Source organism: Tachypleus tridentatus, chromosome 6 (genome assembly GCF_004210375.1).
Source record: "Tachypleus tridentatus isolate NWPU-2018 chromosome 6, ASM421037v1, whole genome shotgun sequence".
NCBI lineage: Eukaryota > Metazoa > Arthropoda > Merostomata > Xiphosura > Limulidae > Tachypleus > Tachypleus tridentatus.
In genome coordinates this window covers 112,352,521-112,377,402 of record NC_134830.1, presented here as the reverse complement: position 1 = coordinate 112,377,402, position 24,882 = coordinate 112,352,521, and the positions used below count along the sequence as shown (strand labels likewise).

The 24,882-nt window shown below is 32.5% G+C and overlaps 2 protein-coding genes across 2 annotated transcripts; one reads left to right on the top strand and one right to left on the bottom strand.

Annotated features, from left to right (window-relative positions):
* Positions 1–1,569: 1,569 nt before the first annotated feature.
* On the bottom strand, positions 1,570–7,803 carry LOC143253322 (bifunctional glutamate/proline--tRNA ligase-like). Its single transcript, XM_076507012.1, has one exon. It carries the CDS (start codon positions 7,727–7,729, stop codon positions 3,071–3,073), a length of 4,659 nt encoding a protein of 1,552 aa, XP_076363127.1. The 5' UTR covers positions 7,730–7,803; the 3' UTR covers positions 1,570–3,070.
* A 9,166-nt stretch (positions 7,804–16,969) lies between these two features.
* On the top strand, positions 16,970–24,398 carry Sbds (SBDS ribosome maturation factor). Its single transcript, XM_076507011.1, has 4 exons — positions 16,970–17,381; positions 22,189–22,318; positions 23,320–23,520; positions 24,277–24,398. The coding sequence occupies exons 1-4, from the start codon at positions 17,254–17,256 to the stop codon at positions 24,286–24,288; spliced, it is 471 nt and encodes a 156-aa protein (XP_076363126.1). The 5' UTR covers positions 16,970–17,253; the 3' UTR covers positions 24,289–24,398.
* The last annotated feature ends 484 nt before the right edge of the window (positions 24,399–24,882 follow it).

Sequence of the window (24,882 nt, the reverse complement as noted above, 5' to 3'; positions counted from 1 at the left end):
TTTCACCAGGACATTGTTACAATGGAAAAACGATGTCAGGCAACTGGAATCCGTCAATGCTTGCTGACTACTGTTGGACACTGCAACGTGATGCACCGGACATTGAATACAAACGAAAATCAGAAGCAAAACACTTTTAATTATGTTGAACTTTATAGCGTATTAGAAACATAAACGCAATTAAATACGTTTTTGTCGGTAAACAGTTCCTGTCTATTTCTCAGAGTTCCTACGTGATGAAGTAAAACCAAAACTATATTTGTACATACCCACCAGGTACCTGTCACAATCAGCAAAATCTTTTCAAAACAATTGTTGTGTAGTGTATTCAAGTTAACGTACAGATGTTCACCGTCCCTTTTTCATTCGTGTCTCAACAATGCCCTTACAAATATCTATTTAACATTCAGTTTATTATTTGTAAAGCTTTGTGTTTACTGTAGAAAGTTTCTGAAAGTGCATATCCCGAAACGTTTATTAAATGTTATTGTTCGTCACTTATATGGTTGTATTGTTCATCGTATGCTACACTGAAATATGTTTATACTGCCACAGCCTATCTGTAGATTTAAAATATTTTCGATAAAATTACGGCTATTTTTAAAAACATTTTCTTATTCCCCGGTTTCGCCTGGTATCCCATATTTATTTAAGAACACTTTTATAGCCTTGAAGGTTTCTTCCTTTAAGTGCAAAACTGTATCATTGGTTATTTGTTCTGTGGGCCGGTTGTAAAGCAACGGGCTTTCGTAGCTACAATGGGGTTTAATTTACGATCTACAGAAACGGACTTTAAACTAAAAAGCAAATACTAACAACACTTGGCAAATATTTTAACCAACGTCAATAATAAAAAACGATTAATATATGAGACAGTTAACACATTTAGTTGTATGAAAACATTATTCGATATAAAGCGCCACAAATTTAAATATGTTCTAGTACAAAATAATATTTAAAATATGTAGTTTCAGTTTACAGCGCCATCTAGCGAGATATATATACATTTAAGCTTATACAACATTAACCTTTCTTAAAACGTCCTTAGAACATCAAATACTGATTTTGAAAATAATATACAAAGAAGAGAAATATAAAGTCATTAAATGTATATAAAGGAACTTACACACAGTGACAGCGTATTTAATTTTAAGTTTCTTTTTTGTTCAAATTACAAGTTTAATCTTGGGGATATAAAAAAAAATTGTTAATTTGATCACTATAATCTTATTGAATATACTACAAGTGCATAGCTTTAATAAGTTTACACAACTTTAAAGTTGTTGCTATCAATAAGATGTTTATCATTTAGACCAATCAATACTTACGAATTCTAATACTTACTAAAAAAAAAAGTTGTGCTTTTACCAGGTAAATTAAGTCCATTAGCATGTTATTTTACATACTGTTAATTATGCATCTTGCAAAAATACAGGTATTATTTAAATTAACATTTCAACATTTTAAATAAAAAACTCCTAATGCAATATAGAAAAAATTATGAATTACTTTTTGAACTATGACACTAAGAAAATGCTAAGTTCAAGAAAAATGACACTGGGAAAGTTAATGATATATTAGGTATTTAATTTAAAAATACAACTCAGTATTTCAACTAAAACATTTAATGAAGGGATATTCTCTTCACGCTTTCATCTGCATTTACACACAAATACAAAAGGTTGTTATCAATAAATGTTTCAGTCAGTACAGATATCAGTCTACCATATGAAATTACAGTTTTTGTTCCCTCCATGAAGTTACATTTTAAATTACAATAACTTAGTCAAAATTAAGAATTTACCCTAAAATAATACAGCATCCTTTTCTTAAATACTTTCATAAACAATTGCAAATAGAAGCAACTTCCCCCCCCCAAAACTTCAGTTCCCCTGTTTATATGACACACACTTAATACAAATTTGAAATTTTGCATATTCAAAAATAATCATTATTTGTATCATTTAGAAAATGTGCAATTACTAAACCATGAAGAAAAACTAAATGAAAATCTGTTAAAATATTCTTAAAATTAACTTTCTTCACTGTTATATAGATAAGAACAATTTTTAAATTTCAGACAATACAATAAATTTTCATATTTTTGAGTGTTTCATATAATTAAAGGTGGTTTGATAAAAAAAAAAGGGGTGGGGGAAAAATATGTTAAAAACTGCCACAACTCTATCAATTTTTATAAATTTCACAAAATTATTTCCTTCAGTAAAATTGTTTTATTTTAGTTTAGAGAATGGGACAGCAAAGATGGATCAATAGGTTCCACGTTGTCCTGAAACACTGTTAAAATACAAAGTATACAATCTTCATGTTACATATGTATAAGATGTATTTACTGAAGTAACAAAATTATAGAAGTTAGTAAGGTATTTAGAACATGCTCCTCATACCACATAAGCATAACATTAACCAAAAACAAACAGTGCATATTAGTATAGTAGGAACAGACCTTCCCTAGACTGAAAAAGATAAAAACCATCGTTCAATTGATCTTATATATTTTTTGATATCTTAAAATTATTATGGGTGTTTTTCTCAGTGACACACATGAATTATGTTCAAATCATATAATCATGCATGCATTATGTAAATCTACAATATTCTATTGTTTACACAAAACAGTTTCATGAAAAGACTGACATATTAAGACATGCAGGTTTATTTTATACGAAGTTGCAAGTTTGTTCAAACTAATCACTAACAGTTAACTTGCATTTAATTGTTGATTATTTAGCAGAATCATAGTGAAAAAAAGTGGTTATGCTCAATAATAAAACATTCTGCAAATTGGATGTTTTCTAATCCTATCAGTAAATTTCCAAACTTCACTCTGTCTAGATAAAATCTATGTACTTTTTCAACCAAAAAAGTTCCACAAATTTTGACTTCCTAATTGTACTATAGTATACAAAATGTACAAGTTTTAGAAAAATTAAAAAATTAATTTTAAAAACAATACCACACACTGATAACAAAAATCTATTTTAACATTTAAAGAAATTTAATTAGATTTTTATTGTTGCAGTTGACTGAATCTGAAACTGCTGGTACGCTAGTAACTTCGACCAAATAAAGTGTAGAACTTGGGTTTGTTATCACATGAAGGAGATATACACTTTAAATCAGCTGTAATCTCCCCAGGTTGCTTAAATGGGATACATAAAGTTTTAGCTCCCATTGCTGGTCCAAGAGATTCTCCTAATTCATTTGCATCTTTAGCACTGTCTTTCTTAATTTTCTCTTCACAATAGCTTTCACCACAAAATGGAGACTGAATAATGCAACGATTGTCCAGTTTCTCAAGGAAGTCTTCCCATTCATAAGCAACAGTTAGGTATTTATTCAAATCATCCAAAGCTTTCTGGTACAGGCTATTCTGAATTTTATCCAGAAGACCATTAATAACAACCACTGCTTCTTGCACTTTCAAAGTCATTTTTTCACCAGTGTCTCGTCGTACAGCTACAAACTGCTGTTGTTTAATATCTCTTGGACCTAGTTCCACCCGAAGAGGGACACCTTTGAGTTCCCAATGGTTGAACTTCCAGCCAGGGGAATAATTCTCTCGATAATCACAGTGAGTTCTTATTCCACTTTCCATTAACATACTTTCAAAGTCTTTGCACTTGTTAAATAAATCATTTTTATCTGCATCAGTAAGGGTAGCTGTGATACCACAAGGTATAATGACAACCTGAAAACAAGCAACTTGAGGAGGCAAAACAAGACCAACATTATCTGAATGAACCATAACCAAAGCACCAATAGTACGTGTACTAATACCCCATGAGTTCTGGTACACAAATTTTTTTTCAGATGTTTCAGGGTCTTCAAAAACCACTTCAAACATTTTTGAAAAATTTTGACCTAAATGATGTGATGTTGCTCCCTGAAGGCCTCGACCACTAGCTGAAATATAAGCTTCTACGGTTGTTGTAAAATCACCTCCAGCAAACTTTTCCCTTTCTGTTTTTCTACCTCGAATAACTGGAATAGCAAGTAATTTCTCATAAACTTCAGCATAAAATTCCAAGATCTGATACACTTCTTTAACAGCTTCTTCTTGTGTAGCAAATGCTGAATGTCCTTCTTGCCACAAAAACTCTCTTGTCCTGAGGAATGGTTGAGGATGTTTAAATTCCCACCTAACTACATTACACCACTGGTTAAGCTGAACTGGGAGATCTCGGTGTGACTTTATCCATTTGGCATAATAAGGGTACATAACAGTTTCACTTGTTGGCCGGATAGCTATTGGTTCAGCAAGATCAGAATTTCCAGATCTTGTGACCCATGCAACTTCTGGAGCAAAATCTTCAACATGAGTTTTCTCTTTTTCTAGAGCCTGAGAAGATACAAACATTGGAAAATAGCAATTTTGAACCCCAATGCTTTTTATTCTTGTATCGAAAAACTTTTGTATGACTTCCCAAATGCTAAATGACCACGGTCTTAAAATGTAACAACCACTAACATCATAATATTCAATCATCTCAGCCTTAGTGATAACTTGAGAATACCAATCTGCCAAGTTTTCTTCTTTTTTTGCCTCAATTCCAAGCCTGGTAGTTTTCTTGAGACCAGATTGTGCCATTTCTAACCCATCTTGTCCTTCACTTTTCTTTGCATGCTGCTTCTTGTTCAAATCCTGCTTCCCATCTGGTTTCTCTTTCTTTTTATCTTTCCTTTTGTCAACTCCTTTATTTAAATCTTCTCCAGTTAGTTCTTTGTATTTAGCTTTTAAATTTAAAAGAATCTTTACTTCAGACTCTATCTCCTGCCTGGGTGCTCCACTTGTTTTTAAGTTTTGTACTTTTTCACCCTGAGCATCAGTTTTTGCCTTTAATACTGCTGCATCTTTATACTGATCTTTTGTGGCAGAATCCTTTGTATGGCAATCTCCCTTGCTATTTTCCTTCTTTGTTATATTACTGGTATTGCCACTTGAAGGTCTCCATTCCTTTCCTGTGAGTGCTTTAAAACCTGTTTTTAACTTAAGAAGAGTCTGAATTTCTGGATCTAATACATCTTTGCTAACTTTCTCTATTTTCATTTGTCTAATTTTGTCACCTTGGTTTTTGATCTGCTTATCTAATTCTAGTGAAGGACCAGAAATATTTTCTGAAGAACACTCATCCTTTATTTTATTTACACTTTTTTTATTACTTTCAGACTGATTTGCCTGTTCTAAACACTTCATATGTGTATCAAGTTTCCATTCTTTACCAGTAATAATCTTAAAGTTTGTTTTCAACTTAAGAAGTTCTTGAACTTCAGCATCAATAACCATCTTATCTACTCTTTCTGATTTCAAAGAACGGACTTTCTCTCCCTGAGCTTTAATTTTATTACTAAGTTCCTTTACTCTATCATCATCCAAGCCTGTGTGTTCATTAGTTGACAACTGTTCTGCTTTGACTGTTACAGTTTTATTTTGATTTTTGCTTATGCCTTTTGCTCTTCTTACAATTTCAGGCAACATATTTGTATCCTTAGAACCATCAGGTATAAATATGAGTACAACAGCACTATCATTACTTCTGGAATCATAAGGCTGATCACAGATAAAATAACCTTTCCTTTGGACTTGTATGATGTCATTTTTCTTCAATTTTTTCATTTCTGGATCACCCAATACCATTACTTCTGTCTTTGTGGTATTTGCAAGGAAACATTTGAAATCTTCATCCTTACCCAAAACTGATTTTGTAATAAGATGATCAAAATAGATAAAAACACATGGAATCAAAGGAGCTTTGTCAGTGTTAGCAAGCCAAGTAACTTTCATTGTTTTCTTATAGTCTTTATTGTCTAAGTTAAGACTAGCTTCTATCTGCTCAACTTGCCCTAGACTATTATTTTTGATGGATTTAATCAACAGGTTTCCCCAGTTAATGAATGTCACATTTTCACCCTCCTTCATAGCTTCTGCATCAGCTCTATCAATTAAAATGTGAGGTCCAGTCCACACAGTCTTCATACCTACATCTGGATTTTTTGGATGCTTTGGAACTTGTTGTGGTTCTTCCCTTGCATCTTTCACAATAACACAAACTACATTATCTTTCTCAACAGCTGTAAACCTAGGAGAAACTGGGTCAATAACTTTTTTATTGAAAGCCCATATTTTATCCCAATCCATCATTACAACAGAACGAGAAGAACCCTGAGCTATAATAAATTGTTTAAGACCCTCTACTGTCATGCCTCGTCTTAGAACACCTCTTACAGTAGGCATACGAGGATCATCCCATCCATCTACAATATTCTGTTCAACAAACCACGTTAGCTTTCGTTTAGAAAGCACTGTATTCATCATATTCAGCCTTGAATACTCGTAAATATAAGGTTTTCTCATTCTCAAAGCATCAAGGATCCAGAAATATTGCTCATCACGATCGTGATACTCTGTTGTCCTGAGAGCATGAGTAACATTTTCTATACTGTCTACAATAGGGCATGCAAAATCATAAGTAGGATATACCATATATTTATCTCCTGTACGGGGATGTGTTTCTTTCTTATAACGGTACAAAGTAGGATCTCTCATACAACCATTATCAGCATTCATATCTATTTTAGCTCTAACACAACAATTTTGGCCATTTTTAGACCCTTTCTTCATTTCTTCCCACATTTCTAAATTTCTTTGTACAGAATTGTTCCTACTTTTTGATTCTTTTCTCGCCTCTCTTTCAATTTTCATGGTTTCCCCATCAGTGCCATCAACATAAGCTTTACCAGATTTCAGTAAATCTTCACAACTTTGGAGAAGCACGTCAAAATAATCTGAAGTATAGGAAAAAATGTTAGGTTTTATACCCAACATTTCAACATCTTCTAAAATAACCTTTTCAAAATCTTCTTTCTCTTTGGCAGGGTTTGTATCATCAAAACGTAAAATTAATTTTCCTTCAAATTCATTTTGATAATACTGGTTCAAGAGTGCAGCTTTGGCATGCCCTATATGAAGAAATCCACTAGCTTCTGGAGGGAAACGAACCACCACTTTTCCTTTCTCAGCCCCAGGTAAGTCAATAAACTTTCCCTCGTCTTTGGTACCCTTTTCATTTGATTTTGGTATTTTATCATCTTTACTATATATTTTGCCCGTTTTAATTTGAGTTTCAGCAGAAAACATTTGTTCAACTCCACTAAATGGTTCCATAGAAGATAAAAAGTTGTACCAACGAAGAAGGTTAAATGGCGCTGCTGCTTCTGTTAATAACTTTTGCCATTGGTTATTCTGATACAAAGCTGACCATACAGCTACATCTGCAAGCGTGACTGTCTGGCCAACAAGATACGAAACTGGAGCCTGGAATACCTCATTTAAGAACTTAATACTCTGAGAAAACTCACCTGGAGAAAACAACTTGGAAGTAAATTCTAACCAATGATCCACTTCAGTTTTTTCTAAAGCACTTGTACCGTAAAGACCTTTCGATGGGGCAAGTCGTGCTAGATAGCGACATATAGCAATGGCCGAGTTAAGAGTTACCCCGTTATGTGGTATTTCTAAGGTAGTAGCCTTTCCCCATACCACGTTCAATACAATATCGGGCTTCACAAATTCTCCTGTTATTAGTACAGATAAAGGCGGTACCGACAAGCTACAATTAACTTCTACCTCCATTGCTATTAAAAGTAAAACACTAATGAGTTTTCTGGTTGCTAGCACTATAAAACAACCCAACACTGCAGTAAACATACACACTACAAATCTAACGAACAAAAGTAAAATTTCACGATAAAACCACGTTGAACGAAAATGATGTAAAAACCGGATATGACGTTTTTATTATCATTACTAATAGAGGACGCTACTTGTTTGCTTTTTCATTTTAAAGCTTCGTCCGGTACATTATTATACGCATCATGAGTATTTTTCATTTTTTAGGAATTATAGCTGTATAATACGATTTCAAAAGACAGTTCCAGAACACCGGGCTTTCTACGGATAGTAATATATTTCTGAAACTCTATCAGGAATTTTTCTAACTTCCATCAATATAATATAAAAGAGAAGCAAAATAAACGATGGAAACGATTAAAATAATCGAAAATCATTTAATTGCAGTTTAAATTTTACACAGGAACTAAAGTTAAATTCGTGGCAGAATTACATAGAGTATTTGCTCGTCCATTATTTTTAACATTAAGTAATTATATATATTGTTACGAAATTGCCTAATGCTGGCTGAAACGTGTGATAGTATTTCTGAAAGTTTAATTTGCATCACGCTTGTAGTGGAACAAAATAAAGAGATTTGACGTAACAGTACCTAAAGTCTAAGGTTAACTCGCGGGTTCGAATCCCCGTCACACCAAACATGCTTGCCCTTTCAGCCGTGGGAGCGTTATAATGTAACGATCAATCACCCTATTCGTTGATAAAAGAGTAGCCCAAGAGTTGGCGGTGGGTGGTGATGACTAGCTGCCTTCTTCTAGTCTTACATTGCTAAATTAAGGACGGCTAGCGCAGATAGCCCTCTTGTAGCTTTGCGCGAAATTCAAAACAAACCAAAGTTAACATTATAATGATTATGTTAGAGCTTTGAAGTAATGACTGCGAGAAGTACTCGTACAAAATAACCAACACTAAGTTATAAAATAAAAGAGACCGCTGCAGGTCAGTTGTCTCTGTATTCGGTAGTTTAGGATTACGGATGGCATACCGCTAGATTTACTTAATACTAACAAGTACGGAGCGATGGAAGTTCATAATTGGAGAGGGGGTGGAAGGCTCAGCGTTGATCGAGATGAAAACCTAAAACTCCTTTAGAGAGCAGGTAACTATATAATTGGGCCTGGCATGGCCTAGCGCGTAAGGCGTGCGACTCGTAATCCGAGGGTCGCGGGTTCGCGCCCGCATTGCGCCAAACATGCTCGCCCTCCCAGCCGTGGGGGCGTTATAATGTGACGGTCAATCCAACTATTCGTTGGTAAAAGAGTAGCCCAAGAGTTGGCGGTGGGTGGTGATGACTAGCTGCCTTCCCTCTAGTCTTACACTGCTAAATTAGGGACGGCTAGCACAGATAGCCCTCGAGTAGCTTTGTGCGAAATTCCAAAAAAACAAAACAAACTATATAATTTACAGTCACGTTGTTAGTCAAATTAAGACTGTATTTGCGATAGTTCAGTCGTAGAAGAACTATATATAGAGTTAACAGAACTTTAGGTAAAACTATAAACATAAGAGTCTTACCTGTTGGGCGAGGCCTCACACATGAAAGGGTCCCATTTTTATCTACTTCTGAGATATCCTATCATTAAGGGGTCCCATTTACCGAATTCTTTACAAGGCTTTAGAATGACAAAGACAGCTCCTGAATAGAATTAACATTTTTCTAAATACAAGCTATTTTGTCCTAGAACTAAAGATAAAAAAGACATAATCTATCTTAGCGAAATGTCTGTGAAACAAGGAAGCATGTTTTATACTGAATTGCACAGATCAATTTAAAGCACTTTTTAAGCACTCTCAATATGTTTTTTCAGGTCCAGCATAGCCAAGGTGTTAGAGCACTTGTCTTAAAATCTTAGAGTCGTGAGTTCAAATCCCCGTCATACACCCCATGCTCCCCTTCTAATTGTGGGGTTATTTTTCGTTGGTAAAATAGTAGTTCAATAGTAGGTGGTGATGAGAGGACACCTTGTCTCTAGACTCTCGTTATTACATTATGGACGGTTGTGCAGGTGGCTCTAGAGTAGCTTTGCATAAAATTCGAAAACAACCAAACTCAACTTCATAACATCCATTAAAGTTAGATATGTCTAATATTATAATGTTTTCAAGCACTTTTGCAAAAAATACTCCTTTTCAAGTACTTTGAAACTTTAGAAGTTGTATGCATTTTGAGTTAGACATTGATTCTGTAAAAGTCATGAATAAACTAACTTGTCCTAAACTGTTACCAGTGACGGATTTAGTCTTGGGCGACCACTTGAGGGCCCAGTCTAAAGGGACTCCTTATTATATTAGCTTTCTCAATATGAGCTCTGTTGCAAGGACAAACCACAAGACCATTTTGTACCAGTATATAGTTTTAATATCAAACTTTTAGTACAGTATAGCTATCTTTACAAACTTTTATAGACGTTTATTAAAATTATAAGTGATTTGTAGATAGAAATCATTTTTAAAAACGAAGTATCCTTACTGTACATTATCTATGAATATATATATAAAGTTGTTTTTTTCTCACTAATCAGAGTGGATAATAATATTTAAGCTAAGATTAAAAATACTTTTATTCCTCTCAGGAGACTCAAATTTGAATTATATAATCTTTAATACCTTTCAAATATATTCCAAAAATTTGAGTAAAACTTTATACTTTATCTGTTATATCATCTGACCTAACTATATCCAAAACTGGTCAATTTGACCAACCTCGTAACCACCAAAGAAAAATCAAAATAAATTATAAATCACCCCTATTTACTTTCTAGGATGACTTCAAATTGTAACATGGAAACTACATTGGTTTACCCTATATAGCTATAAACCTGTAGCAGTATACTTCTATTTATATTTACATTTCATTATGTTATTGCCTTTGAACTGAATCTAACCACTATAGGGGCCATTATAAATTATAAATCACTAGCGAATGTGCAATTGATGGTACATTCTCGAATTACACTACCACGAACTATTTGCGGGCGTACCCCCTGAAAGAATTTCTATCATATTATTATTACTATGTATTGTACTTAATCTAACTTCAGCAACTTTAATTTTTCTATTTTAATTACTTGTAAACAATAAATAAAGAATACACGTGAAAAAGAACTAAATTACTTACCTCGTTCTTTTTGTTGTTGTTGTCGACTGTCCATAACACTTAACCATACTTTTTAATATAACGTAATGGTACTAATGCACTAAATAACTTTTGTTTAATTAAATAATGCTCAAAAGAATGCAGAATAATAATATGCAAAAATAAAATATATTCTAGGAGTGTGTGTGTTTTCTTGTAGCAAAGCCACATCGGTCTATCTGCTGAGTCCACCAAAAGGAATCGAACCCCTAATTTTAGCGTTGTAAATCCGTAGACTTACCGCTGTACCAACGGGGGACGTATTCTATGACTATCAAGCCTTTTCTGGCTTTATAACTAAGCAACAAGTGTTTTCAGAAATTCACTTAAGTTCATCGAAATGTTATCCATGGAAAAACATGGACTAGAAGCGAAACTAAACATACTGTGTGGAATAAAGCTACGCAACACAATCCATTATTTAATAAAAGAAAACATAAGCTCTCTATTGGTTATAAATAATAAAGTATTAAAGTAAGAGAGAACTATTGGCAACTGGAATGGGGATTGAGGTGGGCGTGGGAAGATGAGTCTGATTTTCTATTTGATAGTTCTATAACCAAATAAGATTAAAGGCTATAAAGTAATTTACGTTAAATTTTGTATTTCTTGGAGTTGTGTTAGGTAAATTTTATTAAAGAGAACGCTTAGAGAGAAAATGTTACAATTGTCAGACTAGGGAAAATTCAGGATTTTTTAAATGTTACTTAATAAAATCAAGAACATAAAATTATATATTATTAAAATATGGATAATTAACAATGTTTTATGCCATATTTATTAGTATAACATAATAAAAATGTAGATTAATTAAATATTGAATGTTAAGTCTTGACATGCACACATGACTATGTCCAAATTGCTATAGAAACACGTGAATGCTGTTCTTGTTTACATGCCATGCCTGTCAGTGCTTTCAGACAACTAATTTTAATCTACCACAATATTATTTCATTGAATTTGTTTCAAAACGCAACTTGCACACATATCAGGAGTTCATTAAAGAAAAGAACAACAAATACTCGAGGAGCAAAGAAAAAAAGAAACTGCTAACTTGTTAAAGCTGGATACATTTTTCAAAAGATCCATCACGAGATCATTGTCGTTGATAATACGGAAACGAAATCATCTTGAGTGGGCAACAAGAACAATAACCCAAATATTGACTCAGATAAATCTAATATACTATACACACTAATCTTAACTGAAGCAGTAACAGAAATCCATATTAAATTGGACTGTGATGAAGATAGCTACAATTCGTTAATGACACTGGCCTATGCAGATACAACATATCTGAAGAACAAAACAATATTTGTACTGCGAACGGTAGTAATAATTGTTAACACTGTGATGAAGATTTTAGAAAATCAGGCATAATTCAAGGTAAAGAAGGTTTAATAATGTTCAAAGGATTTATTTTCCTGTGCACTTTATAAAGAACTACTACATGGTACAGGTGGAAACGTACTTCAGACGATTGTCAAGGAATTAAGATCTGCTAAATTTTATTCACTGTTGTCAATTCAACACCAAATGTCACACATTCTGATCAACTCATCTTTGTGGCTCACAACTTTTACCAATTTGTCTTGAAGAAAGATTTCTGTAGTTCTTACTTGTGTTAAGCTATAATGGTCAAATCGTAGATGAAATGATACTTGCCGTTCTGTGGGAGAATAGTAATAATATAAAAATATTGCAGTCAGTCTTATTATAATGCTTACAATATGAGTAGAAAATATAGTAGTGTTTAAGTTACCATCCATGATAGAAACCCTTATGCACTGTATATACCATATGCAGTTCACTCATTAAACTTGGTTGGAAAAAAAGCAGTGTACAGTGTTGCCCTAAAGCTGTAAGATATTTTGACATTTTTTGACATTGTACAAACGTTATACGCATTCCTATTTGCATTAACACATTACTAACAGTTGCCTTGCGGCAAGCATGAAACCTTTAGGATTAAGTACTGCCGCACAGCTTTCTGAAAACTTGGTGGTCGGTAAGATATGAAGATATTTCATCCCTTTTGAAAGGTTGATCTCCAGATGCAAAGTGCTGATATCCCTGGCAAATGATGTTGAGCAAAAAATTGTATGCAGAAATAACACCCGATCAATCGTTGATAAAGTTGAAGAACTAGATTTGAATGCTCTCATTTTTATTTGGTACACGTTCTTGAAATTATTCCACGTCACAAGTCTCGCACTCCAATAAAGTGGCTTAGATTTCAATGTTGCTGTGTCCTTATGGGGGACCTTATTAAATGTGTTGAAGATCGGAGAACAGAATTTGACGGATTTGAAGATCTACGTTCTGAACTATATGGTCATAATGAGTATAGTTCAGTTTAGAAAAGTGTCCAGGTGCGCATTTAACACCATAATGATAGAGATGCAGAGGATACCAAGGATAAATTTAGAACTGAAGTATGTTTAGTTGAGATCGGCAACTTGCACTGCATTGAAATACAATCTTGATGAATATAAGAATTTTGCCACCAAATTTTGATTCCTCTCCAAATAATCATATCTTTCATATCAAGAAATTAACCAAACCACAAAATGTTTTTTCCATGCTTTTTCGAATGATGTTTAAAACTGAGATAGAAAACGTATTAATCCAGTTTTCTACATTGACAATTTCAGGCTTCAAGGTTCATTCACACAATCTTAAGACACATAATTAATGGTATTGCGAAATTACTTTTTTCTCTATAGACACGCCCTTATTCAAACATTTCTTAATTTTGAGATAGTGCTGAGAATATACTTCTCCAAAATAATGCCAAATTGCAATGGGGAGCAATCGTTTTAGAAACTGAAACGAATCAAAAATGAGCTCAAGAACAGAATGAGTAAAAAAAACAACAACTAAACAGTTTGTCTATAATGAGCATAGTGTATGATGTACTTCAAAAGCTAGACTTTTCGAAATTCATTGAGGAATCCAGTTTTAATAAACCCATGAAAAAGACAGTTCTAGCTTTATACAGGTACATGCAAGCTCTAATTATGTTGTATTCATGATCATTCATGTATATATATTGCAATAGTGTGCATATATAATTCACGTACGTTATTGCTTGAGTTACCACAGTTGTATTCTGTACTTCCGATAGTAATCCGTTTTTATAGTGCTTCCAAATAATCGTATGATTTTTTGTCATAGACCACACAAGCTGGTTTAGTTAGCTTAGAACACCCTTTGACAAGACAAATTATCCTTTTTATCTCTTTCAAACTACTAATTTCAGTCTAACACATCAACCATTAAGCCTTTCACTCATACAATGATTCACTTTGAGTTCTCTTTCCTGTGACTTTACTTTTTACTTTCCATTTCTTCTATTCCCTCTCGTCTAGTCGCTATTTTTTTATATGTTTATAATCACCTAAAGCTTCTATAAATCTTTATAGCCTCGAAGTCAATGAATACAGGCACAAAATAAATCATTAATAATACTATTTACGCTGAAGTATCTTATATCTGACAGGGGTGCAACAGAAACTTTGTTGAGTTAGAAAGCGTCGTCATTTGAAGTTTGGAAAACACTGGACTAGAGGAAAGGTAATTACTCATAACAACATGGGTACCTGTATTACATAAACCAATAACTAAATATATAAAACTAATTAAAATAAATGTCACTATATATCAGAATATAACTTACATCAGTACCAGGATAAAATTCATGGACATGGCCCTGAAAAGGAAAAATGTAACGAGCAAAAGAAATAAATTACTAAAAGCCTTGATTAAAACAATAGTCAAGAAGGGAGGAAGAGGTCAAACTGCACATGATCTTTTCAGGTCTACAGAACCTAAAGCCCAATGCCTCCAAGAGAAAGAAAATGCGGCCAGTTAGCACCACCCACAACCACTTGTGGGATACTTTATTAAAATAATGGAATGTGGCCACCATTTTTATAAAGTACTTACGTAGTTCTCGGGTTTTTTCATTTTTTTCAGTAGTAATAGAATAAGAATCAGGGAACAAACTCAGGTCTACAGCTAGGCACGTAAACCATTAGGTCAAACTTGGACCCCAAAAGAAAGAAAGTGAGTATGTGCCTCTGAACAATGAATATTTTGGTATCTTACTACTATCCATATTGAGAAACTTGGAAATAAATTTTACAGATATTGACCATAAAAAACAAAACAACATATATTCATGAACCAGAGAATTCTACAAAGAAGTCATATGTGATATAAAAGAGAAATTTCGGTTTGATGATTTAATATTTGAGCATTTTAAGACTGTCATTCCTATTAATACTCAAAGTTTAGTATCAGGAAGCTTCATCAAGATTTTGAAAGTGCTTGGCTTTCCACACTTATCAGTTAATGAAGTTGATAGCAATAACAATGTATGGTGTAGCTTCCCTACGATATGAACATTTAATGCTGGAGATATATCATCTCTTTACATTTTCTAACTCATGCATTGGAATTTCCTAGCTAGCGTAGCTAATAAAATGCTATTTTATCTTTCAATTTCGTCAACACTGCGGCTGGCTCTTGTTTAACATTATGAAAGGAGTGAAATCAGCTAAACGAAATAGGTTTACCAAAGTCAATATTAAAAATAACCATTTGGTGTCATTATAGATTTAAAAGAAAAAGTACCCACACATGTTTTTGAGTTGAATGCTCTTAAGATAACGAGGTTGTAAAAGTTCTTTTAATTTAATTATTTAATAAAAAAGAACGTCGATTCCATTTTCCCTATTAAATGCTAAAAAAGTTTTTTATTTTTATTTTCCCTTTTCTTATTGTCATCTTTCGAAGCTCCACTCAAATAAGTGGTTGAGTCTAACAACGTTAAATGCATATTTTTTCATTATGTTCATTGGTCTTACGATTTTGGCCAGCGGTGTATGTAGTTCAATGTATATAACACTCTGCGTAGCCTTGTACTTAATAACAACTTTCAAAATACACAGTGAAATGGTGTTCTTGTTTTTTCTTCATGAATGAAAGCATTTTTTTTATTGAAACTTTGTTCTTTTTCATGAGGCCCAGCGTGGCCAAGGGGTTAGGGCGCCAGAATCTAATCTGAGGGGCGCGGATTCGAATCTCCTTCACACCAAACATTCTCGCCCTTTCAGCCGTGGGAGGGTTATACAGAAATTGTCATTCCCACTATTTGTGGGTGAAATGTAGCCTAAGAATTGATGTGAGTGGTGAGACTAGTTTCCTTCCCTCTATTCTTACACTTCTAAATTAGGAAATGGCTGGCGCAGACAGCCCTCGTTTAACTTTTTACGAAGTTTAAAAACAAACATGCAATCGTTTTCATGTGAAGTATGTGTGTGTATGTTTTTTCTTATGGCAAAGCCACATTGGGCTATCTGCTGAGTCCATTAATGGAAAGTGAAACATGATTTTATACCTATGTTATCACATTTGTGGGGGTCCGGCATGGCCAAGCGTGTTAAGGCGTGCGACTTGTAATCTGAGGGTTGCGGGTTCGCATCCCCGTCGCGCCAAACATGCCCACCCTTTCAGCCGTGGGGGCGTTATAATGTTATGGTCAATTCCACTATTCGTTGGTAAAAGAGTAGCCCAAGAGTTGGCGGTGGGTGGTGATGACTAGCTGCCTTCCCTCTAGTCTTACACTGCTAAATTAGGGACGGCTAGATAGCCCTCAAGCGAAATTCAAAAACAAACAAACATTTGCAGCGGGGGCTAAAATACCTGTCACTGTCATGTTTTCATGTTTTAACTAGTTATTTTTTGTTTGCTTCATTGTAATTTTCATCTCTTTTCCTTATTTGATGATAAAATAAATTAATCCAAATGCATGACATTTGTTTATAAAGTGTTTTGAAAAAAAACAAGAACTATTGTCACTTTAGGTTTTCTAGTTCATTTTCTGATACTTTTATGCACAACTTTAGCATTTAAAAAAAAAAGCCTGAGAATTGAAATTTTTTAAAATTATATTTATGTATTTGGAGCTTTACTTCGACGTTTTTCGTTTCAATTGTTTTTTTGTTTCAATTCCTCGTTTACTAATCACTTTACGAAATTATATAGGCAATCTTTATTAATACAACGATTCCTTTCCAATAAATAATCAGTAGTCTGTGTACGCTTTTTCGGTATGCACAAAACTTCCTAAAATGTATTGGTTTTGAGCTAGTTTACAGGTTTATAGTATTAAGAATAGGTCGTACTGGTGTGTAGCACTAGTCAAGATTTTGAAGACTGAGGGAAAGCCAGTCTAATTAAAATATTGTTTTAACTTTTTTGTTTTTAAAGTTAAAACTGTTTGAATTCCAGTGTTGCAATTGTGGTTTACGTGATTTGCCTAAACTTGTTATGCACTTGTGTTTGTGGTTCATTTATTAAAGCTATTTCTTTCGAGTTACACATATTTTACTTTATAAAAATGTCAATTTTTACACCGACCAACCAAATTAGATTAACAAATGTTGCAGTAGTTCGAATGAAAAAAGGAGGAAAGAGATTTGAAATTGCATGCTACAAGAATAAGGTGATGTCATGGAGAAGTAAAGTGTAAGTAATCTCGTTTTAAAATTTTGTACAGACTTACTATCAAGCCAGCTTTCTAAATTTTCCAATAATTCAATAAGTTTTGAAATTTTTAATCATACTATTAATGCAAAGTGGCATAAAGGTCATGATAATGATATCCAACATGAGAAAAAAGGAAATTCTTATGAAAAAATCCAGTTAAGTTTGGGATAAGGAAAAAAACAAAAACTGAAACATCTCTAAATTGTTTCTTATTAAAATTTAAATGTCGTGGAAAGAACTTCTGACAATAGATTCCAATACATTGCTAGGACTAATGGCAAAAGATAAACCACTAGTATAATAATAATAATAATATATTTTAAATCTGTATCTTTTCCTTCAGTCGTTGACTGGATATTGTTACTGTTGAATGAATGATTTAGTTCTGAGTAGGACGAAAAAACAAATGTTTAGATTGTGGGTTTTTAGGCCAATGTAAGTCAAATGATTAAGCTTAGAGATACCAAGGAAACATTTTAGCTGTTTTATATTCATATAATTCTTTAACAATTTATCTAATAATATGATGCAGAAATTCTATACTGTTATTTGTATATGAGTTTTACACTAGGATTTTCAAAGAGAGTGAGGGCCCATTTGAACAGATATCAGAGAGGCTAGAAGAAACTAAATCTGGTTTATAAAGTGAAGTTTCTGTAAATCCAATTCCATTGACTTTTGTCTTACTTCTATTGATAAAATTTTAACTGTAAAATGTGGTTATCTAATGCTTTTAATAACATTGAAAATGCATTTTCCTTCATTTGTGAAGCTGACAGAATTAGGACCTTGTAGCAACTTTTAGACTCTTATTATATCGGGCTCTATTCACAAATTGGCTGGCAAGTAGGATAGAGTGTTTTATAGTCATATTGATAGAAAGGGTTTGTCCAAAAATTTGTTGTAGGTTTTAAATCAGTCATAATATTCACACTTATCATTAATGCTTTATTTTTACAAATGGTTCAGGCTCTCATCCCATTTTATATATTACTGATCCTAGTAAACAAATATTTTTCTACCACCTACATCTCTTTTATCTTTATTGCTAATTAATGTTTCCTGTTTCCTTCAAATTTGTTTTCAGTGTAAAAGGAAAGGAACCACTTGGATCTAACTCCAGATCTATCTCTACAAGCCTTTAACCAGATTCCTTTTTATATTAATAGATATTTTTAGATATAAGTATTTTATTGGAAGCCTGTGCTAATTTTAATAACATTTTTTGTATAGTCTACAGTTTGTAAGCACCACTTAAGCTGAACTTTACTTCATAGAAGTAAAGTGCTTTTTCTTCCTAGTAACCACAACTCCAACTATGATTTTTCTTACATTAATAATATTTATAGCAAACTAATAAGTAAATCAGTAAAGTTTGTGGATGGCATTAATATCTTGTATTTCTAGCTGTATTGAAGACACTGATGTACTTACTATACAATGACAGGGATCAGTTGGTTAGTTAGACAAATATTTGTAAAATTACCTTTTATATTATATTGAAAATGAGATGAAGTTCTTAGATTATCATAATTTCACCTTTGTATTTAATACAGTTGGAAATAACTCAGTAGTTACTGAAAAAGTAATTTTGGCATAATGGTGGATAAGTCACTCATGCCAATTAGGCAGTGCTCTACTGGTAGTAGACCTATGAGAAATTTGAAATTGTATTTATTGATATATTGATTAAATGTCAAAAGAAGTAGTTATTTCTTTCCATAAATCAGTAGTTAAGCCTCTTTTGTAATACTTCACACAATTGTGGTTTCCTAAGGGCATGAACTATTTCATTACAAGTTAGGTGTAATATACTTGTTAAGTATTTGCATAATAACTCTTGATAAAGCATGTATAACTTCACAGAATTTTGGGTAGACTTGTAGTAAAGATTACAAGTATTTCACATACAAAAATCAGGTTTTTTTCAATGAAATACTTTTACTGAAGATTTCTTTGTGAAAATACAGTTTCATTACTAGTCTGAGTGCAAAGTGATTTTATCAGTGATGTCGAGAAAAGCCACTTGTAGAGAAATGTATATGCAAAAACGGCTCATTTGGGTTGAGAAACCAATCTTGTAACTATCATAAAATTAGGAAATCTAAATCACTTTTTTTTTTTTTCATGCTAGAATGGCAATATATTATAACACAAATACAAATTTTTAATCTAAGTAGCTTAGGTCTCCTAACACCATATAGTTACATAAATATTTATTACTTTTTAATAAATTGACCTTCCAGTCATACCTAGCTAACATTATATAACTTGAATATCTGGTAATAAAAAAACTGACCTTTAGTTTTCCCTGTCTTGGCTGTGTCTTAGTGGAATAGTACTTTCTGATATACAGTCACATTTCAGTTATTATGTGTATATATAGTTTATTACTGTTTAGAAATAAATTATTGAACTTATTTTTCTTAAAATGCAGAACAATAAATTGAGAAGTAAACAGTTATTTATTCTCACTACAACCTTTATGCTCAGTTGTTGCTCAATGTAGGTTGCTGCTAAGGCTTTTAAAATTTTGTACATGAGGGATATTTAACACACTTTTTTTTTTTTTAGGTTTGATTATATTCAGTTGAATAACCAAAAAAATCATAAATAACTACACTGATACCATAGAATTCCACTATAACCTAATTAGCTCAGTAACTAAGATTTATTTAGATTTTTAAAAGTATGAAACTTTGAGCAGACTGGAGATGCATCCTATCTCCTTGAAATCTTGGATCAAAAAATAGTTCAATAAAATTTTGAGTGCAAGTCAACAAATGTGATGACATAGCCTTTGACCCATGATCCATAGCGAAAGGTAATGAGTTTGTAGGAGATGTACTACAATGATTCTAGGAATGAAAGGGTTATTTGATGGAGATAGGTTGAGACTTCTTAAATTTTTTCTCTTGAGTAAACAAGGGTAGACATAATCACATGAAAGTTTAAAAGGTTATCTGACTGATCAGAAGGATGAAGTCCTGTGATTTCTTTGGGCTACTGTATATTCCAAAAACAATAGGACTAAACTGAAGATTTACAAGAGATAAGCAAGATGCCAGTTAAGACAGTTTTTTGTTTTTTTATAAGATGACTAACTTATGGAATGAGTCATCATGAGGTTAAAATAATTTATAATTTTCTATAAAATAGAGTGAGTTTAAGTTTTTGTTTCCTGAAAGGAAGATATGCAGAGAGCTTTGAAGGATCAAATGGTCTTTCATATTTTACTGAACCATTTTTATAGTGTACCTGAAAGTAATCAGTATTCCAGCTAGTCTTATTCTTTGCTTTAAGGATTAATAAAATTTGAATGCTAAAAATATGAATCTAAATCTCAAACCATAAGGGTATCTGAAATTTTAGAACCGTAAAAAAAATGTGCCTAGTTTTGTGTTTTCTCTTGATACAAGAAAGATACCAATAGAAATGAACTAATAGAATGGTAATTGGTGTAAGACAGTTTAGCTATAGGATTTTGACTTGTTTTTGTTGGGAACATAGAACCAAAATGGGCTTTACATTCATTCTGTGTACAGCATGAAGAATGGAAGTACCCTGAAAAAAAACTTTCACTGGTGAGATGCCAATCCATTACCAGTGTTGAGTTAGTGAAAAGAAGTAAGTTGGTGGCAGAGTGAAGGTCAGTGCTGTGGGTTAATTAGTACTCAGTGGAGTCTTTGAATGCTAGGAATTTTAACAGTTTAGATCGGATTTTAACAGTATGTGATCTTCAAGGTCACTGGTGGGTGGGCAAAAGATGAAGGGTTCCTTTGGTAAGCTGTAGTGAAGGGATGTGTCAATAACTGAGATGTTAGGCAAATGTGATAAGAAGGGTGTGAGGGAAGGTTGATCTACACTGAGAGGCAGAAAATGTGCAAATATGGATAGGTTATTGGTTTGTTGTGATGCTTCAGTGATTTTGAGTTGTTTGGGTGACTGGATCTGAGTACCTTTTCTACTTCTTGTTATAGTCATTTGGGTAGTCTTTTACTTTTTCCAGTGTGGCTGTAGTCTGAGTTTTGTGCTCCTTTGTAGTTGGTTCATTTATACTGTAGGTTGTAGAGTTCTGACAGATAGCAGGTGTTTGGGAGTGGTGTGGCAGGAACTTAAGGAATATAGTAGTTAGGGTAGGGGATGAGCAGGACACTGATATGGTTTTTTCTGCCTTGAAATGGTGTAATTCAAGAGGGTAGATGTTAGTGAAATGGGTGTGAAGGAGTAACCTTTTTATTTTTTGGTCTGTTTTTGCTCAGGTTTTCTTGTGATACTGCAGTGTTTATGTTACATGTTTAAGAAGTATGAAAACTGACAATACAATAATGTGTTATTAGAAATAAAGAATAAATTATAATTTTTAGAAAAAATTCCAAGAATAATATTACCAGTAAATATTTGACAATATTATTTTAAATGGCTGTTATTTCACAAGAAATTGGAAGAAAAATTTAGATAAATTATAGTAAATAATAAATTGACATGTCTAAATGAAATACATGTTTTAGCTTGTTTTGAGAAGATACTTTTCATTATACAATGGTACAAGATAAACTATGAAAAGTTTTGAGTTGTATCTGTTGATGTATTTTACACTATTGTGTATCTAAGTGTTAATATCAAACACTGGTGTTTTTATGATTGTAATTTAACTTAGCTTATGAATTTTTGTTTTGAACATCAAGAAACTGTGCTGAACTGTTACTGTTGATTCCTTGTGTGTATCTCTGTGTTTGTCTTTTTTTGGATGACAACTTTTAAAAACTCAGTTAATATTTACTAGGGAAAAGGACTTGGACGAGGTTTTACAGACTGATAGTGTGTTTACCAATGTATCAAAAGGGCAAGTTGCTAAGAAAGAAGACCTTATAAAGTGTTTTAAAACTGATAATCAGGTTGAAATATGCAAAGAGGTTTGTATTTCATGAAAGGATTTTTATTTCCCAACTTCATAAGTGCATTTACTCTATACCAGATTTTATTTTCATTAAACATGTTTTTGTTTACGTGTGATAAATGTGATTTGATTTTTTAAGAAAAATGAAGTAAACCATTCTGTCTTTTAAGTCCTGACAGTCTTCATACATGTAAATTTTGAAACGTATGCTTTTAATGATTGACAATCAATATACATTCACACAGTTTTACATGTAAAATTTGTATATACAGTTTCAGATTAGATAACTTTTAGAAACACTGGGCTACAGGGGCCCTGGTATTAAAAATCATGTGGACCTAATTCAAGTGTTTAGTATCAGGACATGAAGACATGAGAAATAAGAAAGCTTGTGACAAGAATTTTGTAACAGTCAGGAGAATGGTAGATGGTATTTGTTACTTGTTAAAATAGCCTTGTGCTAGAAGGGTTTCCCATGCAGCTAACTAGGCCTAGAACATATACTAAAATGTAGAACAGCACAAGATGTATTATTGCCATAAAATTTAAAGTCCTAATTTATAAGGGGAAAAAAAATTTAGAGGTGTAATTACACAGAAGTAATTAAATACTTTAGACAATAACTTGCTAAATTGAACATCATGGAACAGCTGCATGTATCTGAAACAACCTATAAACCTCTTGGAACAGGCTTTAATCATGTAAATCATTGTCTCACTATGAATTATATAATTACTTCACCTTATTTACTATTCTTCCAAATTTAATATATATGAATTTGGTAATAATCTAAAAAAAAGTATAAAAATATATTGTTTGCTTGTAGGCATTTTTTACATCTGCATGAAGAAGAAAAAAAGGTTTCCTGTTTCTCTTGTGTAAAATGTTGGTTCTGCAAAACTTTTGTATAGTTATATTTGTTTGTACAATATTTAAATTTATTAATACTTGAACTTTCCATGCAAATATAATGAAACATTAAATATCAAATTTGTTGAAATTGAAAAATATTTTCAGATCTTAGCCAAAGGTGAACTTCAGGTTTCAGAGAAGGAGAGGCAAACTCAGTTAGAATCAATGTTTAAAGACATTGCTACAATAGTATCAGACAAGTGTATTAATCCTAAAACTAAGAGGCCTTATCCTGTAAGCATGATCGAGAAGTCCATGAAGGAGGTACACTTTTCAGTTAAGCCAAGCAAGAGTACCAAACAGCAGGTGTGTGTTTTTATTAATAATACTATATCTAAGACATTTTAATTTGAACGATTTGGAAATATTTAATTTGACTTTGGTTGTAAGACTTAATTCTCCTGTATTTCATACATTTTAGCTCATAAGATAGATTTTTTATTGAGCCTTTTATACTTGAGAATTTTAAGGTTATTTGTGTTCTTCTTTGCAAGGTTTCTAGAGTCTTTCAACAGAATGTATTAGTCATGTACAGAAGCTGTTTTTAAGCATTTTAAAAGTTTAATTGTTTACTGGAGATTTACCAGATCATTGGGTGGATAAAGACTGTCCAAAAGTGGAATCACTATGATGATTGTTAGTCTCTCTAACTAATTGCTGTATAAACAGTTTTTAATCTGTGACTGAGTACCTTATCATAGTACAGGTGAAACTGTTGGATATCTGTTGCATAAGAAACGAGTATTTTCATTTAAAAATAAATTGTGTTAATTATCTCGTATATTTAAATATATTACTTAACATTTATTTTTTTTTTGACAAACGCCAAGTAATGTTATAAGTAGTCCTTGAACTTACAATAACAATGGAAACAGATTAGTTTTTTCAGTCTTGAGCTTGTGTATGTAAATCTTTGTCCGTAACATTGACAAAGGTAATAAGAAACAGAATTCCTAAGACAAACTCTAGATTGAAGGACTAGTTATGCATTTGTGGCTTGTTTTGATTTTATTTATTTATTTTTTTTAAACTAATATATACACATTTTGTCTTCTCATCCAGGGTTCTAGTTGACTGGAACTTCCGAGTCAAGTACATACAAAAACTTGTCAGGATGTGTGCATACTGACACTCCTAGGTTTCTTCAATGACAATAAATTTCATGAAAATAAAACCACTTGAAGGTACCACATGATTAACCCTTTCACTTTGGGCAGGTTTCACATCATAACCTTTCTCATAATTACATTAAAAATTTAATTAATTAATCCATTTCATTCAATATACATGGATAAACTTAGCATCAGAACACATATATAACAAATAAGTTTAATATTATACAAGTTTCAATTTCATAATTTTATAAGGAAGTACTTAAAAAAATTCTCAACCTCCCTTAGTATTATAACTAACATTTGTTATTTCTTTCCTTTTCTTTAATTTTCTTTTTACCACCCCTCAAAGAAGTATGAAGTTTAATATAAACTACTCATTATGATGCTGTCATCACTCAGGCAAAGCATAATTTACACAGCTTTCAATCTTGCTTGGTTACAAAGCAATAAAATAGAAAATCAGATCCCTTTTGCTATACCCACTTGTTGTTTCCTATCTTTTAAGAACCTGCTAATAGTTCTTTTCTTTCTGAAATTTAAAAAGACTATTTAT